Source organism: Echinops telfairi, unplaced genomic scaffold (genome assembly GCF_000313985.2).
Source record: "Echinops telfairi isolate 266 unplaced genomic scaffold, ASM31398v2 ScPeMD7_5592;HRSCAF=6446, whole genome shotgun sequence".
Taxonomy (NCBI): Eukaryota; Metazoa; Chordata; class Mammalia; order Afrosoricida; family Tenrecidae; genus Echinops; species Echinops telfairi.
This window is the reverse complement of record NW_022109491.1, coordinates 20,778,568-20,798,243: the sequence shown is the minus strand read 5'-3', so window position 1 is coordinate 20,798,243 and position 19,676 is coordinate 20,778,568. Positions and strand designations below refer to the sequence as shown.

At 52.1% G+C, this 19,676-nt stretch overlaps 1 protein-coding gene across 6 annotated transcripts in view; it reads left to right on the top strand.

Annotated features, from left to right (window-relative positions):
- DLGAP4 (DLG associated protein 4) overlaps positions 1-19,676 on the top strand; it is a 132,456-nt gene that overhangs the window by 93,094 nt on the left and 19,686 nt on the right. For 4 of the 6 annotated variants that reach the window (XM_004697961.2, XM_004697964.4, XM_045295536.1 and 1 more), the window contains 3 exons: positions 11,846-12,207; positions 14,703-14,791; positions 15,280-15,692. In XM_004697961.2, the coding sequence (XP_004698018.1) occupies positions 11,846-12,207; positions 14,703-14,791; positions 15,280-15,692 (864 nt within the window). Of the gene's footprint in view, positions 1-11,845; positions 12,208-14,363; positions 14,444-14,702; positions 14,792-15,279; positions 15,693-19,676 lie in introns of those variants that run through there. The other 2 variants (XM_004697962.3, XM_045295538.1) reach the window with 2 other exon arrangements.

Genomic DNA, 19,676 nt, shown 5'->3' with positions numbered 1-19,676 from the left:
CCCCCACCTGCCTGTAGCCGGCCAGTGGTAGTGTGGCCTTCTGGGGCTACATGTACATGTATGTGATGGTTTAGAAAGGCACGACTAGTGTCTTCAAGCACCACAAAGATTGTGTAACCCAGTCTCTCCTAGTGCCCCATCATCGTGTTAGACTAGGCCTGACTCACGGAGCACATGTGTCACATACCTCGTATGTGACGAGTCTGTGGTAGTCATCAATCAGCCATGGCATTCTTGTGAGTCAGAGACGGTCTTTATCCCTGTGGCTGTGACCAGGCATTAAAGCAGGTATTTGTTAGAGATAGACACTTCTCCTGTTGTGTCCCTTGTGCCCACCCAGGGCCTAGCTCTTCCCCCCCACACAATACCCAACCTCACCCCCGTAAATAAGCACGAGTGAGAGTGGGATGCCTTTGAGACTTGTGTCCGTGTGCACTGACGTCTCCTCCGCCAGCTCCAGTTTGAAACTCGAGTGCGCATTGCCTGCAGTGCCCAGGACCTTACCCAGAGTTCAGTGGGGTGTGCCCCTCCCTGGTCCTTTCCTTGGTTAATGCAGCCTTGTCCTATTTGTGGTCACTTGGAGTCACTGAGAAGATCTCTGGTACAGTGGGTTAGGGGTTGGATTGTTCACCACAAGGTCAGCCGTTCAAGCCCACCAGCCTCTCCAGGGGAGAACAGTGAAGCTGTCTGGTCTTATATAGATTTACAGCATCAAAAACCTAAAGAGCAGCTCTGCTCTGTCCCATAGAGTCGGTTACTGTGAGTTTGACTCGACTGTGTGCTGGGTTCGGGAGTTGCTGAGGCATTGTGTCCATATGTGATAGAATTCTTTTGTCTGGAATCGCAAACTCAGGAAGATGAGCTCTGAAGCCAGCAAGCGCGTGTGCCAACTTGAACTGAACTCACTCTTTTCCCCATGCAGACCTGGCTTGTTCCCTTCATTCCATCTCTGGGCTGCCCAGGCTTTTTGGCTCCTGATTCTGACACCCGATATACCACTTGTCACTCTGGGCACAGTGAATGAGCCTGTTACTCGTCTTTCTATTCTAGGATCTGCTTGGTCATTCTGTTTGATCAAAGAGGCCAGTAACCGGGGTGCACAGGGCCAGGCAGCATCTGGCTGCGCACACTGCACACTGGGGCAGGTAAACAGCTTTAAGAAGCCAGGCTTCTGTGACTCACCAGCAGAGTTCGACGTCAGCCCTCTTGAATGAAAGCAGCTTTTGGAGGCTCTTTCTAACAAGTGCTTCCCAGACTGGGCTCCTGGGAGAACCCCTGTGGTGGTGGGGTGCTCATGGTGCCTGCTGTCAAGCCGATTTTGACCCCTGGCAGCCCCACGTGTGCAGAGTAGATCTGCTTACATAGTTGCCAAGGCTGAGACTTTTGGGAATCAGATTGCCAGGCCTTACTTCCAAGGTGCCACTGGCTGGGTTCAGACTGCCAACCTTTCGGTTCTTAGTCCAGCACTTCACCATGTGTGCCCCTCAAGGGCTCCTTCCTGAGACATTAGGCTTTGGGAAGGCAGCAAAGCAGTCCATGTGCTAGAGTTTGTATCTGAAAGACAGTGCACTTTGTTTATTTAGTAGCATATTGTGTTTTCAGTGAAAGCTGACACCACACATGAGGCTCCCACGTGACAGTTTTTACACAAGTTGCTCGGTGACATTAGTTAGGCTTTTCACAGTGCCCCCCCTTCTCCTCTAAAGTTTTCTGGTTGTTTCATTCCCAATACTCTAGTTTCCCTGCCCCAGTGTCTTCTCATCTCTACCCAGTATTTCAGAAGGTCCAGTCTTGCCTCTCCCCAACCTAGGCCAGATAGGCTGTTACTGTCCCGTCTTTGCATTGGGTGAAGCTATAACGGCTCTGTGGCTGGGGCGGTCTCCTCAGCAACTCCCACTAGTGGTTCTAGTTCAGGTGTGCAGTGAGGAAATCATGGCTTAATGACTGCAGCTTGGGAGCTGGCTTCTAAAGCTCAGGCTCCGGGGAGCGACAGTAATAAGATGCCCTGGGGTGGCAGGGCTGGGCCTCTGAGCAGAGCTGTTGGCAGAGCTTGCTTGTCTCGCAGGACAATAAGGTGACATTTGTGGCAGATTCCGGCACAGAATGGGCAGGGGGTGGTGAATGTTGCCTGACAGGTTGCTTACTGGGTGTGGTGATGGGGGGTGATTTCTGGGGAACAGCAGTTATTCAGGGCCCAGTACCAGGTGGGTGCCTCCCTGAGGACTCTGACGGCAGCCTTCTCCACTCTGCCTGGGGTGGAAAGGAACAGGTGAGGGGCCTGGCTCTGCTACATCTCCATCTGACCCTCAGGAGAAGCAGGTCCCTTTGCTTCGCTGATGGTTGGTTTCCTCACTTGTAGTTTGAGGGGCTGCATTTGTCTAGTGGGTCTCAAAATAGCCTGTGGGTATTCTCTGGTGAAAAGAACAAAGCCGTCCGTCAGTCGTGCGGTCCACACACCCCCACACCCCCAGTGAGGCAGAAGTCTCCCTGAAACCTAGTTTGAGAATCACTACAATTCAGAGACTCCTCCACCTCCCCTTTCCAGTCTCCACAGCTAGCTCTGTGGCCTGGGACAAGTGGCCTCACCTTTCTGGGCCGTACTTTGCAGGCTGGAGCACAGCTTGGCCAAGTTGGATTAGCCCTGGGTGACTGAGGAAGGAAGTACATGGCAGGGTTCTGGGTGAGAGTCAGGTGCCTGGCCATATGTCCAGAAGAGGGGACTTGAAAGATTGTGGGCAGCAGTCATGGCAGGACAGAGCACCCTTCTCTGCCAGGTGCTGGAGTTCTGGTCCAGGAGCCATTGGGGAAATTGTCAACCTTGCTTTGACATTGAGACCCTGACTGGTGGGGAACTGGTCTGGCTAAGACCTCTGGCAGGCCACACTGAGCCCTCAGCCTTAGGGTTCAGAGGTAAATGCTAAGCATTCTGAGGTCAGGAAACCTGAGCTCAGATCATAAGCACTTCCATTCACTGCCAGCATGTTCCCTGAGCTGTTCGTTTCTCCGAGCCACAGTTGGACAGTGGGCCTGGAGAGGAGTTGGTGAGCTGGGCCAACGCAATCATGGGGGCAGGGTGCCATGCAGTCCCCTAATCAGCAGCCCTGCAATGAGTACTAGCTGCAGGTCATTGCTTAGTCCCCTCCCCAGCCCCTCAGGACCAAACACCCTTAACCAGGACTTGGGTATGAAGGAGAGGCTCTCCTAAGGAGCAGCTGCCTCAGGAAGGGAGTAGAGGGTGTTGCTCTAGCAACCGAACTGGTCCCTCTCAGGCAGCTGCTCCAGGCCCATGGGGGCGGGTGGTGGCTGGCATCTGTGCTCCGGATGGGGCTCTCCCACCACCTGTGCTTTGGTGCTGAGCGCCTGCAACTAGGCCTGGCCCTCCAAAGTGCCTCCTGGTGGCCTCCATTTCACAGCTCCCCTGAGCCTTTCCAGAGGGGAGCACACACAGGCCGGCAGTGAGGGGGGTCGCCGCTCCAGAAGGAGCAACCAGGTCTAAGGGCATCCACTCCAGTGTTCACACACTAGGGACACAGCCGCATACCAAATGTTTAAAACTTTGAATTAACATTATTTTTCAAAATCCAGATTTCTGGCGTCTTTCACACATTTGGCAATTCTGGCATTGTTGAGTCCAGGTCTCCATGTGACAGCTGTATGACAGATTAGAAGCCGGTCCCCACAGACATTTGAACTTGAATTCTAAGCTGACGGGTTTAGTTTGTCACCAGGAAAACTAAGGCCCCTAAAAAGGGCCCCGGCCCCGCACAGGGTGAATGGACTGTCCAAGAACCAGAGCACCACTCTGAAGGTAAAGGGCCTGCTCTCCCATCAGTGTGCCCTCCCTAAGAACACCCCCCTCCCAGAGCTGTGTCTGGGTGTAAGACAGGGCTTGGCCAGGCCTCCCTCTGGATTGGGGCTTTTCAATCTGCAGCGTTGCTGGAAGCTTTGTTTGCTTGCTTTCTCTGTCGCCTTGCAGAAATGTGGGGTTTTTGGTTGTTTCTTGGTAAAATGTTCTCCCCCGAACATTTCTCAGTGCCCACTGCTTTGGATGGGTGGCACTCTCCTTCCCTCGGCCGCCCCACCCAACTTCACTAGAATTGCCCGAACGCTTTGTGTGAGTGTACTTCGAGATTGGCCATCAGTCATTCTGCTCCCCCAAGCCTCAGTTTATCTAACTGTCTGATAGCAACGTGTATGTCACTGCCATCGAGTCAGTGCTGACTCAGCGACCCCCGTGGGTTTCCAAGGCTGTCACGTTAGAAAAGGGAGGAAGCCGTCCGGTTTGCATTTTTTTAAAAAAATCCTCTGGCTGGTGTTTTGTTTGGAGTGAGATGGTGGGTGGGCTGGGCCACAGGATTGGGAGCAGGACAGTGGAAGCCTGGTCCAGGAGGTTATGGAGGGAGGGAAGTGAGTCTGTAAGAGGTGTGGGAATCCCAGACTTCAGGAGTATGTATATCACTGAGTGCTGGGGGCCCCCTCACTGGCGAAACAATGCCTCGAGGCAGAGAAGGCTAGAATTAATTCCAGACATTATCCCAGCAGCTTGTCGGCCTGGTGCACTGTGGAGTCCTCTGACGTCAGACTGGTTTGGAGGAACTTTGTGAGGAGTGTGACTCAGCTTCTGTTGTCCAAGCGGCCCTCTGGCTTCCTTGCCTCAGGCCATATCTTTTGTCCACCGCAAAACCACAGCATCTGCCCTGCTGTGCTGCTGGCTGCCCTGCCCCTTGCTCACAGGGACCTTTGACTTGAATGTCCTGCAGTTCCTTGCCACTCAGTGACTCTGGTCCATCCTTTAGATCCACTCTACCTCTGCATCTTCCAGAAAGGCCCCAGTCTGTCACCCAAGTAGGGACTCCTCTCTGCTTCATCCAGCAACCATGGTTATGAAGTCCTGGCTGGCTGTCATCTCCTTGGCTTTTACCCAGAGCTCACTTGGTGTCACACCTCTTCTGTGGATGAAGCAGTTGATTTGCTCAATGCTGCTGCCTCCCTGGATTGAGTGTAGAGAGGGCTGCCCAGGGTTGTGGTCAGCCTTCAGGCTGGGTGGAGAGACTGGGCAGTTCAGGCTCAGCCCCAGCCCTTCCTCAAGGGAAGGAGAGCTGTGGTGAGCCATTCCACCTCTTGGAGCCTCATCTGTAAATTGGGGCAAGAGCACCGCCAACCTCACTGGAGCTGGATCAGAGGTCATGTAGATGAGTGCTGGACTTCGGCCTGGCCCTCCGGTGTTCAGTGAGGCCAGCTGCTCGGCCAGTGTGCTTACTCACAGGAATGTGTGAGGGCCTGGGGGCAGGCCAGGCCCCTCCCTCAGCTCTGGGACTCTGCTGGAACCTCTTGGCTTCTTTGGACTCTGGGACCTGAGGAGGTCCTGAGTGCCCCATTGCAGGGCTTACTCCAGTTTCTCTGGGTGGGTTGTGGCACCATTGGACAGAGGGATGTGAGGCCTGGGGGCGGGGCCGAAGACAGTGGTTTAAGGGAAGAGACCTTTGGGAAGTACCTGGTTGTAGGGACTAGTGGTGGATCCCCAGGGGGACTTGGTGGGGTGGGGATGGGGAGTTATTGAGAGGTGCTGCCAGCCCCGCTTGCTGGAGCTTCTGGGCTCTTAGAGTAGAGTGGGGTATGATACTGGCTGTCAACAGGATGGTGACTGAGAGTACTCTTCCCCCTGCCCCTGACCTTGCTGCTGGGGGTTCGCTTCCAGCTTCCCCTGCTTTGGGAGAGGAAATGGAGAGAGATAGGAAGACTGGGTGGGTGGCTGGGTGGGACCTTTGGGTTTTGTTTTTACCTGGTTCAACTGTATGGTTTGACAAGTTACTTATTGGGTGGGAGAGGGACTGGCATATATACCTTCCCTTGATGAGCCCTGCAGAGCCACCCCCGGGGACTAGGGGGGTCCTGGTTCTGTTCAAGGTCAGTCTTGCCCTCTTTTTATTTTATTTTCTATTTGTTTGTTTTAGCCCTGCCCTTTGTGGGCCATTGAGCTGAACCCTGCCGCTGCCTTGGCCCCCACACTCCCTGCCCCCTTTGTAGAGGCCCGGCCTCTTCTTCAGCCTCCCTTCCAAGCATGGGCCCCCAGCAGCCTGCAGGGTGGAGCCATCCAGGCCTCAGGCCAAGTCCAGCCTAACCTCCAAGGCACCTGCCAGGTGGCTAGCTTCCTGGAGCTGCTGGGTCTGTCCACTCTCAGGAGCTAGAGTCACAACCACCTTACTGAGCACCTGTCACTCTCTTTGGCCATCCCTTTGACACTGAAACACAAAAATGAGGAAGCGGATTCATTCTGATCATGTCAGCACAGTCTGGTGGATGAAACTTTGGGGTGAGGTGGAAATTACGGTGAGGCAGGGGAGGTCCTAGCACAGGTGGAATAAGGACTAGTGAGCTGTGGGGCCAAGAGGCTGGCTGGGTGTCTGGGGCTGCACTGGGCTGCATGGAGGAGGCCTGGACACCTGGCTTCTGCATGGCCCAGAGGTGGAACAGGGACGCATATGGCCCAGGGAGGCAGGCAGGTCAGGAGCGCTGGTGGCTGTGGCCCAGCAGACACCTCTGCCCCTCTCACTCTCATACTTACCTATTCTCAAACTCTGTATAAGAATCAACTGATGGGGCTGGTCAGACTGGAGAGGTGCCCATCACCAAATCCGCATATTTCCCAGAGGGGAGGAGCAGATCCTTGTGTTTGCTCTTGTTAATTGCTGCACACAGACCTCACCCCAGGACAGTTATTCTGGAGGGTGCAGGGCTGGTTGGGCCTAACAGCTTGGATCTCTGGGTGCTTGCTTCCCTCAAAAGTTTAGTCTGCAAGCGATGCCTGCGTGCCCTCTGGGCTGGGCATTTACGAGAACGCTCTCTTCCGGGCACATGGTCACAGCCTGATGCTCCAGCTGATCCTCAGAGGGAGGCGGAGAGGGGCAGATGCTGCCTGGGCCAGGAGGAACAGCGGTGGGTGGGACAGGGGCAGATGCTGCCTGTGCCAGGAGGAACAGCGGTGGGTGGGATGAGTAGCTCATAGGCCCCGGGAAGCATGTGCATGTGCAGACACTCGGGTGTTTGAGAGTGTGGTGTTGTGGGTGTGGTGCATGTGGTGCAATGAAGCTGTGGGGGAGGGAGAGCATGCTGTGAGGGCGAGAGATGAGGCTGATGAGCCGGGTGGGTGGGAGCAGCATGCAGGGCTCAGAGTGTGGGAGGTAGACTAGAACTTTGGATACTGAGGTGGTGAGTTGACCATCATGTTGACCAGACGGTCTTGAATTTTGACAGCTGAGATGTTTAGGGTGAACAATAGTGAGGTTCCTTCCTTTGTTCAGCCTGCCTGGGGTACTGCCCTGAGCCTGGACTGTGACCCTCTGTGCCAAGACAGACAGAGTTCCTCCAGCCTGCCCCACATGTGCAGCCATCCACAGGGAAGCTGGTGAGATGGTGTGTGGAGAGGCTTCACGTGGTGCTCTGGGTGTGAAAGTGAGTGGTTGATCAGAGCCTTGCAGACAACAGCCACATTGTGCGGGGCCCCAGAGTGTCAGGGATACAGTCGGGGGAGGTGAGAGGTCAAGGTCTTGGCCTGTCTGGGTGGACAGTCCCATAGTGAGCACTGTCCTGTACACCATGCCCTGAAGGCCAGAGGCAGAGGATCTTGCTCATTGCCTGCTGCTCAGGGAACCCTAAGGCCCCGGGATGTTCTCTGCTAGTTACACATTTATCTGGCTGTGGCCTAGACCCCAGAGACATAGAGAATCCAAGATAAGTTCACATTTCCTCTTATCACGTCTGGCTTGGCCTCTCCCAGGTTCACCTTCCTGCTAATGACTGGCTGCCTCTGCCAGGGCTTGCACCTCAGCCACTGTCTGGAGCAAGAAACTGAAGGCTCAGTACTCTGGCCCCAGCTCAGTTCTACCCCACAGGTGGGGGACATGGAGACCTGGGGGTTCAAGGACCCGGCCTGGGTCATCCATAGCCTCTTCCAGGATGAGATTAATTCATGTCTCTCACCCCCACCCCCCAAACAACTGCAGCCCCTTACTGAGTTTTCTTCCTTTACAAATAACACATTTTTAATAAAAAGCGTCTCTGTTACGAGGCTGGGCAGAAATCCCACTTCCTTACGGATGTTTAGACCAAACATTTCCAGAGAGGCCTCAGGGAGTCCTGACTGCTGCACACACGGACAGCCACTAGCTTCTGAGAGCTGCCTTGGGGAGCTGCCCTGAGCTGGCCGGAGGCAGCAGAATGACAGCGCTCAGCCCAGTTGGGAACCACGCCAGCTCCAGGCCTGGCTTTAGCACCTTTAGCTTCTGGGATGCAGCCTGTGTAACCCCTTCCTTTGTACAAGGAAGAAGCCGCAGTCAGACAGCTGGTAAGCCTTCTAGGTGAGGTTTGTCAGGTATGGACACCCTCTCCACCCCCACCTTCAAGAATTGACACGAATGGAGAGAAGGGATTTCAGGCCTGGGACACCCCTCACCCCATCCCCAAGTAATGGCAATGGGAGGTACCATAGGGGAGGGGGACCTAGAGGAGTGGAGGCAGGTGGGGAGAGTGTGCGACAGTACATGCATGCTCTGTTAGTATGAAGGGCTGTGTTCTTGCTGATCAGACAAGGGGAATTTTCATCTGAGGAGAAGCCAGGCCTGGAAACCAGTCTGCCTTCCATTTATACCCCTCCTCCAGCAGCTTGCCCCAGGATGCTGTGCAGCCCAGTGATCAGCAAAACCACCACTCTTGGAGCCCTGTCCCCAGCAGGGCCATAGGCTCTGTAGAGTAGACATAGCTACACATCTCCCAAGGTAGTTAACCTCCCTGAGCCCTGTGTGCCACATCTGTAAACAGGGGAAAAATATATCCCCACCTCACAGGGTCACTGTAGCTTAAATGACAAAAACACAAAACCCAGCTGTGACTGAGGAGCTGCTATGCCCGAGTAGGGCTGCCCATCTTCACACAGTGGGTGTGACAGGGTGGTTCTGACTGCACGCCCCTTGCTTGTTCACCTGACCCAGAGAAATGGCTGCCTGCCGCTCAAACACACTTTTCTTGGTTTGGGGAGTCTGAGATCGTGTCCTTGAGGCCTGAGCAGGTTTGGGAGGCATGGAACAGCTTGAGTGGGAAGTGGGTGCTCAGTCAGGAGCACCCAGAGCAGTCTGAAAGCAGACAGGGCTCCCAGCCCCCAGGGCGGCCTCTATCTTTGTCCGCCTTCTGATGGGTTTTGAACCGGCTGTCTCACCAAAGCTCCTGTTGCTGAGGAGGTCTGCCTTTTCCTGGAATTAGGGACCAGCCTAGTGGACGACTGATAGATGGGCAAACGGACTTTTTTTGGTCTACATTTTTCATTTTTAGATATAGATTGATAAGCAATTATAAGAAATAAGCCACAACTGAAGCATTTTGCAAATCTATCACAACCAGGCTATCGACATACATTCTTTTGTATCCTACTCTGATGCACTGGTTTACTAGTTCTCCTTGAGTTTTTGTCAGTGTTCTGTGGAACTTGATCACATGTGGGAAGCTCATGTAGCCAGCAGTCAAGAGAGAAAGTAGTTCATTGCCACAAAGACCCCTTATTGCCCGTGATAAGCACATCCATTTTCCTCACCTCTCCACCATTCATCTCTTCTCCAGCTCTGTAATTGGTCCTTTTTTTTTAGTTTTTATTTATTTTTTAATCATTTTATTAGGGGCTCATGCAACTCTTTTCATGATCCATACATCAATTGTGTCCAGCACATTTGTACATATGTGGCCATCATTCTCAAAACACCTGCTTTCTACTTGAGCCCTTGATATCAGCTCATTTTTCCCCTCCCTCCCTGTACCCCCCTCCACCCTAATTGGTCATTTTTAAGATTTATATAAATGTAATCCTACCGTCTCTAACTTTGGGGATTGCTGTTTTTCATTCAGCATGGTTCCCTTGAGACTCTTCTTTGGTGTTGGATTTGTCAATAGTTCCTGCCTCTTACTGCCGAGTAACAGTCCACGGTGGGGGTTGGTGGGTCAACCGTTCACTACCTGGAGGACAGTGAGGTAGGTGGTCTCCAGGTTTCAGCTACGACACAGCCGTTGTGACTTATCTGTGCATACATTCACTTAATCATTTTTTAAATTGACATTTTGATTTTGAAAATAGACACAGTGGATCATTCTGTCATTTGTCCATGTACAATTCGGTGATACTAAGGCCTCTCTTCAAGTTGTGTGATCATTGTCACACTCCTCTTCTGAACTGTCTCCCTTCTGTTGAACATGAACTCACTGTCCCCTACCTTTCCAGTCTAATCTTTCAAGGTGCTGTGGTCAGTTTTCTTAAAGAAGACTTCAGGGGTCATTTTTGGTTCAAGGTTTAAAGATGATCTCAGGGCAATAGCTTCAGGGATTTATCCAGCCTCCATGGCTCCAAAAAGTCTGGAGCCCTTGAGAATTTGCCATTGTGATCTGTATTTTCCTCCCTTTTGATCGGGGTTCTTCAATAGTCTCTTTGATCAAAATATTCAGTAACTGGACACCACCAGTTCTGGTCTCGTGACAAAGGCAGTAGTTGTTCATGGAGGTGAGACCTGAAATCACTGCACTGCAACCTGGGAGATAAACAGAAGCACGAAACACATCATTGGGCCTTAACCCTAGGATGTCCAAAGCCGACATGTCTGCATTTTTGTGATACGTTATCATTTCTCTGGGATAAATTCCCATGACTGAAATCACTGGGTTATATGAGGGGGCATCTCAAAGTTTGAAAAGATCCCACTATCTTTTCGATGAATTTTTTGAAGTCTTCTCGGATAGTAATTGCATCTTTAGTTTTACTGTTTCAAGAGTGGGTGCCCCATTCCCAAGAGTAGTGCATGAGTGATAACTCATTGTGGCACGTGGGGTGGGTTTTGCTGTCCCATGACCTCTGTACTGGGCTTCATTTTGTGAGCTTCCATTGAGCCATCTTTACCACCCTACCTTCTCTGACTGGAAGCCCTTTGAAGGCAGGACCTGAACTTATGTATCTGACCCCAGCTCCTAGGCTGGGCTAGACTAGATGAGAAGCTTGAGTGAGTCAAGTCCTCCCTGAGGAAAGGGCACTTGAGTTAAGGTGCAAGAAAAGACATTAAGCCTTGATCCAGCCCTTCACAATAAGCCACTTTAGATTGAAAATCGCTGTGTTTCAAACAAAAAGTTCTCTGCATCTGAGAAGCAAGCAGTGGGCCTTCAGTGCCTGTGCCCCTACTGTGGGTCAGTTCCAGGCCAGGCTGGGAATGGGATTCAGAGGACCCCAGCGCCCACTTGTGGCAGGTTGTGGTTCCTGAAGCTTGGTGGAGGAGGAGGAGTTGGCCCTGCCTGTCCTGGCTGCTCTTAAGGCAAGCATGCCAGAGAAGGGGTCGCCAAAGAAAGGGTCGGTAACTGGGCCCTGAAGGACATGTTGGCCTTTGAGCAGAAAGACAGGGCATCCAAGCAGAGAGAACAGGGAGGCCGGGAAAGAGGAAGCAGTGAGTCTCTCAGCTTGAAGAAAGCAAGGTTAGCCTTCATCCCTTACTGTGCTTTTGACCTCTGCTCTGTGTCACCACGACCTCAGGGAGTGCTGCTTTGAGCCTTTAGGTTAGGTCCTGTCCTGGCTGGGTACCATCTTTGTGTGTGACTGTGTGGTGGAGGTTGTCCACTAGATTTGGCCTTGGATGAGGTTGGGCAGGATCTTTGTCTGTCTTGGTCACTGCTGTGCCTGATCTTTGTTCTCGTGGGCCCAAACTCCTCTCCGAGGGAATGGTCAAGGTTAGAAATCGGACCAGGTCAGGTAGGATCTCAGACCTAGAAGGGACTGCGAGCACAGCCAATCTCACCTTCCCTTGTCTTCCTTCTCACCACTCTGCAGGTTCATCATGCTTAGTGGCGTATAAGAAGACCCCACCACCAGTTCCTCCACGCACCACATCAAAGCCGTTCATCTCGGTCACAGTTCAGAGCAGTACGGAGTCTGCTCAGGACACCTACCTGGACAGCCAGGACCACAAGAGTGAGGTGACGAGCCAGTCAGGCCTGAGCAACTCATCGGACAGCCTGGACAGCAGCACCCGACCACCCAGTGTCACACGGGGTGGAGTTGCCCCAGGCCCTGAGGCCCCTGAGCCGCCTCCAAAGCATGCTGCTCTGAAGAGTGACCAGGGGACACTGACCAGCTCGGAGTCCCACGCTGAGGCCATCCCCAAAAGGAAACTGTCGTCGATAGGAATACAAGTAGGGGCTCCTTTTGCACTGCATCCTCGCTCTGTCCCGTGGACCTGCCTGCGTGTAATTACATCTGGCGGGGCCCACTAGGTCTCCTGGGTAAAAGGTGGTCTGTTTTGGAGAGGTCAGCCCAAGTGGCCAAACTTATTCCACCCCTCACCATGTCTTCCTGTGGTCACATGGAGGGCGGTAGCCTGCAGCCTCAGGCGCTTGCTCCCGCCAGATTGTCCCAGTGAATGTAGTTACACTCAGACAGCCATTTCCTGTCCCCTGTTTGCCTGTCCACTGTCTGTCTGTCCACCCTTAGTCCTGCCAGTTGACCCACGGCAGAGTGGGACTGGCCTAATGGTTCTCTAATCCACAGCCCCACTTGGCGGGGAGCCACATGGATCATAGACGCCGGTGGGCTAAGGACCCAGGGCCCTTGAGCCATGAGGGTTGCTCAAGGGGAGCTTTGCCCAGAGCCCTCAAGGGCCTTGGGGACAGGTAGGTGCCTCAAGGCCTCAGGCCCTGGCCAAACTAAAGTGTGACACTGGTACCGATGCCTCCCTCCACAGGGAAGGATCCGGGCAGATAGTGCCCCAGGACCAAGTGGCCAAAGCTAGCAGACCCTCCTGGAAGCCACGCTCAGCTCACCACACCCACTGCCATGGCCGGCAGTGGGCAGTGTGCCAGCTTCGCTCCCACATGCACATCTTTTGAGCCTCAGGTCTTCTGTCAGGTGGGCAGGGAAATTTCCTCTAAACTAGGAATGAGAGGCCTCTCCCTACTCTAGCCCAGGAGTGCCCCGGCTGTATGCTGCAGACTGAAGTAGAGCAACTCAGTAGTGAGCGAGGGGTGGCTGCCATGGGGTGAGCATTTACCAGGGATAGAGCCCACACCCAGGGCGGCAACCAAGGAGAACAAGATAGTGTACATTTGGCATGGGGCTGGCAAGGATCCCCATTTCCCTGCCACCTCTAGCAGTTGGGCTTGGTCAGTGTATTGATAGAGCAGTGTACTGAGTCCAGGGAAGGCTCATGGGTGCAGAGGGGACTAAATGGAACATGGGGAGGGAGAGTAGCAGAGGGCCAACCACCTGGATTTCTACCCCCAAGAGGTAGCTCTAGGCCCAGTCCCTCCCAGAAGTACAAAAAGAAATGTGACCTGGTGGGTACTGTGCTCTGGGCTCGTCCGGTCCATCCAGCAGGAACTTCATAAGGATCCAGCCCAGGGCCTGTACAGTGTCTCCAGATGGGATTCTTAGGAACAGAGTGGCCCAATCTCTGACCCTGGTTCCTGACCCAAGGTCTTGGTTTGAGGTGGCTCTCCCAGTCCCTACCCCCACCCCCAATTCCAGACCAGATGCTCATATTGTCCCATCTAACCCTGAAAGAGTAGAGGCACTCCTGATTCTGTCCGCACAGAAAACCACAGTGGGGGCATAAGGGCCATCTGGGCCTCCCTTCCCTGGATCCCCACCGGCCCTCCCTAGCCATGCTCACACTAGCTCCTTGGAGGCAGTCTCTTCCTCGGAGAAGGCAAGGAAGACCCTGGAGCTCAGCTGCACTGCCCCAGAATCCTCTCTGCTCCTACTTCTGTCCATGAAGCCCAGTCAATGTCCCCGCTTTCTGATGACAGCATTCATCCGCTCCTCAGTGCCTCGATCCTGGACCAAGAGGGAATTTCTCTGGTTCAGCTGTGGGGAGGCAAGCCTGCACACTTCATGGCCAGACCTACTTGGCTCAGTGTAAAGGCAGGCTTGGTCATCACTCTTGCTGTGTCTTTCCACTTCCATGAAGGTAGAGAAAAAGCTAGCTGGTCATCCTGCTGCCCCACCCGACCCCCCACCCCCAGCTCACCCGGGTCTGAAGGTGCCCTCTCAGCCAAGTGTAGTTGAGGCTCGGGACCAGGGATGGCATTCCTTAGCATCGGGCATGACCAGCTATTGTTCTGATGGTGGTTTTCAAATCTAGAGCTGCTGTCCAAGGCCGGCCTGCCCAGCCTTATGCATTTCCTCCGGCGCCTCTGGCGTTCAACCACAGGGGAAGGGGGTGGTCTTTGCCTCAAGACAGCCCCCAGCTTCAACTACACTGGATAACGGCTGTGGCTTTGTATGTGTGTGTGTATGTGTGTTCTTTCTCTCTCGTCGTCGTCCTTTTCTCTCTTCTCTGACGCGCGTAAAGGAGAGGACTAGAAGGAGCGGTTCCCACCTCTCGGAGGACAACGGACCCAAAGCGCTCGATGTGATGGCACCCTCCTCAGAGTAGGGAAAGCCAGTCATCTCCCCCACCCCACCGCCCGCCCACCTGCCCGCCTCCGCGAGAATGAGCAGTGCCCGGCTTAACCTGGTCCGGTCTCGGGCCCACGTGCAGTGTCCGCATGCCTCACGTCTGTCTGTCTGTCTGTCTGTCCACGCGTCTGTTTGCGTCGTCCCACTAATGTGAATTTCAACAGCAAGTGTGGTGTTTGTTTTTATTTTTGTCTCTGTCCCCGTGCCGTTGCTGTCGTTGTCCTTCAATAAGGTTGACTGCATTCAGCCAGTGCCAAAAGAGGAGCCCAGTCCCGCTACCAAATTCCAGTCCATCGGGGTTCAGGTAGAGGACGACTGGCGGTAAGTCGGACAGAGGTGGTGGCTGCTTCTCCCCGTCCTCGCCCTCCTGCTGCCCTCACCCCTCCTGCGCCTTCTCCCGCTCTCCCTGACCCACTTCTCCTTGCTGGACTTCTAACCAAGCTGGGTTTGAGGTGCGGGTGGTGGGGCAGGCGGGTGGCCAGCTGGTGAGCACTTGCTCCGTGAGCTCCATCAACGGGGGCCGTGGCTGGGCTGAGATGTGGCCCCAGCTACCCTGGTGTTGGTGGTCTTCCTGGCCCCACTGCAGTAAACAGCCAACCTTATGACCAATGTCTGTGTGTGCGTGTGCGCGCGGGTGTGGGCATGGGAGGGTTGGGGCAAGGGCTGAACAGAGAATGAGACGGGGCTGTGGGGCCCGCTTCAGGCGCATGGTGAGCAGATAATGCATCCGTTCTCTGTCTCTTTGCGTGTCCGGGTTGGGGTGACTCTCACTCCTTCCCGCCCCAACCCTGTTCTACCCCTTTCCACAGAAGCAGTGCCCCCTCCCACAGCATGTCCTCCCGACGGGACACCGACTCAGATACCCAGGACGCCAACGACTCCAGCTGCAAGTCATCTGAGAGGAGCCTCCCGGACTGCACCCCGCACCCCAACTCCATCAGCATCGATGCTGGCCCCAGGCAGGTCCCTAAGATTGCCCAGATCAAGCGCAACCTCTCCTATGGAGACAACAGCGACCCTGCCCTCGAGGCATCCTCGCTGCCCCCTCCCGACCCCTGGCTCGAGACGACCTCCAGCACCCCAGCAGAGCCAACACAGCCAGGGGCCTGCCGCCGAGATGGCTACTGGTTCTTGAAGCTGCTTCAGGCTGAGACAGAACGGCTGGAAGGCTGGTGTTGCCAGATGGACAAGGAGACCAAAGAGAACAACCTCTCTGAAGAAGGTAGGTGCTGCATGGGTAGCCGCCAGGGTAGGGGGGGTACACAGCTCCCCACCTTCCAGCCTCGGAACTGGAGGGTCTCATAGGTCCAGAGACAGTTACAAAAAAGCTGCTGGTTTTCGCATTGTAGGCTGATGTCAGCCGCCTGGGTTTGGATCCCGGTTCTTGGGACCTTGGTTAAGTTCCTCGAAGCTTCGGTTTCCTCATCCGTAAAGTAAGGGTAATGCTACTCTTCAGCCTCGTCAATGCTGTCAAGATTGAACGTGGCCCGTGGTGGCTGGCACAGAGGAAGGCAGCGCCACAGTAATGCCCCCAATAGCTCCTTATTGAGTCTCTGTGCCAACCTCCAGGGATATTGCCAGGGGCTCAACGGGGTCTGGAAGAAGACAGTTAATGCCTAGTTCTAAAAATTCTCCTGGGGAGTTAGTGTAAGGTCTAGGAATATGGAGGAAGCCTGGATCATCTGGTGATCAAAGGGCAGGGGCAAGCAGGCCACTGGGAAGCTCCAGGTTATTGCCCCAGGAGCTACACCCTGCACTGACCTGGTTCCACCAAAGCCCCACTTCCCGGTGCGCACCTCCTGGGGAAGGCAGGGTTTCACATGTCCAAACAAGGCTGCCCCCCCTCCCCCTGGACACCTGAGGGAGTGGGGCTTCAATGACTGAGAGTCGTCATCACTTTCCCTGTCCTCTGGGTCAGTTCCCAGCTTTGATGTCACCCACTGGTGTGTCGGGATCTGTTGTGATCAATAACAGAAGTAAATCATATCAAAGGCATGGTTCAGAGACTCCAGAAAGGCTTCTAACAGGAAAATGCCCAGCCCAGTGCCCAACCTTAACCTTTCCGTGGTTCAGCTCTTTCTCGCTGTGTATTTTGGCATTTGCCTTTTTAAACAGTATCATTACCTTATGCTTCTTTTAAGATTAATCATCATTCTATATATTGATTTCTCATTACAGTAGATGAGGATTTAGTGCCGCTATTGCACCCCCATGGGCCTCCCCTGCTCCACCCCCACCCCCCCATCACATCATGGTTTTGGCTAAATAGCAACCAAAATTTCCATTTACTCTGAGCAACCTACGGTACCTAATGCTCATTAATGAGCCTAATCATATGTTTTCAGAGATCTTGTTTTTCCTAGAATGAACAGTTGTCTCATTTTTTCCATATATACTGCTGCTCACATTCCAACTAACTTTTTAAGCAACATTTCCCTTTATGGCCACTGAAAGCTGTCTACTGCCCAGCTGTTCTGTGCGGTAATAAAGTGATAGGCAGGCGTGGCTGCAGGGCGCCCCCTCCTGAGCAGCCTTCAAAAACCTGGTTTGTGCTGCCCACACCCCCTCCCTCCTGCTAATCTCCCAGGTGTGAGTTGTTCTGCTCTGTCCTCGGCACTGATCTGCTGGCTGGCTCTCTGGCCTGCTCCCCCGCTGCGACCCTCACATTGCCCCTTACCCTGTGACCACTTTGCTGTGGACTACACGCCTTCTGCTTTCTTGGCTTTTGCCCCTCATCCTGCAGAGGCACACCTTCATTTAGCTTCCTAAGAAGCCATGCCTAAAGTGTCATTTTTTTGAAGTTTGTCTATCTTTATTCAGACCTCAGTTTGACTGGATATGAAATTCTCAGTTGAAAATACTTTCAGAATCTGAAAGGATTCCATTGCTTTCGGTAAAAAGTTTGATGCCATTCCAATTCTCAATGCTTATGGTTTCCCCTGGTCTGGAAGCTTTTAGAATCTTCCCAGTATCGCTCTTGTGAATCTCAGTGGTACACTGTGCAGTGGGATCTTTTCTTTAGTTTATTATGCTAGTAGTTAGTAGCCATTTCTATCTGAAGACTGAACACTGGCTTTTTTTTAACAATAGCCTTGCCCTGGTGGCACAGCGGTTAAGTGCTTGTGGCTAACTGAAAGGTTGATAGTTCAAACCCCCACCCAGTGGTTCAGCGGGAGAAAGACGTGGAAATCTGTTCCTGTAGAGACGACAGCCTAGAAAACGCTGGGGAGCAGTTCTGCCCTGTCGTGTGTGGTCACTGTAAGTTCGAACCAACATAATAGCACCTAACCATGTTTTAAAATGGTCTCATCTCCATTTATTCTATTTTCTCTTATGAAATTTTCCTTTTAGTCAGACGTTGAACTTGCTGAATGATTCCTGTTTCTCATCTTTCTTTATTCATGCCTGTCTCTCTGGTGTACTTTCTAGGAAATTTTTTCGCTCTGTAATAGCTTTAATGAGTATCTTTTCAAGTGTGCCGTTGAGTGGCATTGAGTACACCCACAGTGTAGTGACACCATCATCACCTCTCCAGTGACTTTAGGACTGGGGAGAATACAGCTCAGGCTCCAGAACTTTTTTCATAAAGTTAACCATTTTAAAGTATACAATTTCATGATACTTAGTTCATGCCCACTGTTGTTTGCACCAATCACCTTTATATCATTCTAAAAGGGTTTTATCACTCAAAAGGAAACTCTATACCCCTGACCTGCTTTCTGTCTCCAGGCAGTTCATCAGTGCCAACACCATGTGTGAGACTTGCTGTGTCTGGCTTCTTGCACTCAGCATAGTGCTTGCACATTTCATCTACGTTGCAGCAGGAAGTACATCAGTCCTTGTTATGTCTGAAGCATAGGGACTTTATAGAAGCCCTGGTTGCACAGTGAGTTAAGTACTGGTAGCTATCCAAAGGATTTGAACCTACCAGACGCTCTGTAAGGGAAAGGTGAGGCAATCCGCTTCAGAGTTTGATTTTTGGTGGTTGAATTTTTGATAAAACTTTCTTTTTTTTAGCTATTCACTTGTTGATAAACATTTAAGTTGAGTTCACCTTCTGGCTGTTGTGAATAGTACTGTGGGGATATTCGTATACAAGTGTTTAAATACCTGTTTTCAATTTTAAGCTGTATATACTTAGGGAGGGAATTGTTGGGTATATGGTAATTCTATGCTTAACTTTCTGAGAATCTACCCCACCATTTTCCAGAGGTTGTACCATCCTACATGCCCCACCAGTTGTGTAAAAGATTTCCAGCTTCCACACAGCCTCATCAAGACAAGTCTGTCCTTTGGGTGTTAACTAGTTAGTGGGCATGAAGTTGTATCTCATAGTAGCTTTGATCTGCATTTCCCTACTAATGTTGAATATCTTTTCATGTACTACTCGGGCATTTGTACAAGGGTGTACCCTCCCCCAAAAAAAGAAATGGAATTTTTATTTTATTTTTTCCCCAAAGCTATGTATTTAAATTTTTTTTACAAAACAACCTTATCACCTTCAAATAATCCCCATTACATTTAATATATTTGTTAAATCTGTGATTCCATTCTTGGAAACATTTTTCAAACTCATCTGTTTGGATGGCTGACAGCACCTTCCTCATTTTTTTCTTCACTTCTTCTACATTGTCAAATTGCTGTCCTTCCATGTCCCTCTTCATTCGTGGAAACAAAAAGAAGTCACATGGAGCCAAGGTCAGGTGAGTAAGGTGCATGGGACAAGAGAGGCATGCTGTTTTTTTGCCCAAAAGTGGCACACTGAGATGGCTGTGGGAGCAGGTGCATTATCTTGGTGGCAAAGCCAGTCCTCCGTCTGCCACAAATCAAGCCTTATTTGTTGCACACTGTTATGCGGTCTTTTCAGAACCTTTACATAGAAAGCTTGATTAATAGTCTGAGCTAGTGGAATGAACTCCAAATGCACTACAAGTCATTTTTGTCCATTCAAGAAGTTGACAGACATCCAGAATGAGGTTTGTCATCAATCGACATTTCACCTTTTTTTGAAACAAGAAAACCATTCATACACTTGTTTATCCCAAAGCACTGTCCTTGTAAGCTGTGCTCAACATCACAACAGTTTATGCGGAATTTTTCCTTAGCAGGAAACAAATTTCACAGCTGCACATTGTTCTCTTAAATCAGCCATCACAAAAAAAAACCAACCAAGGTTTGAGTGAAACTTTTTATGAAAAAATTCAAT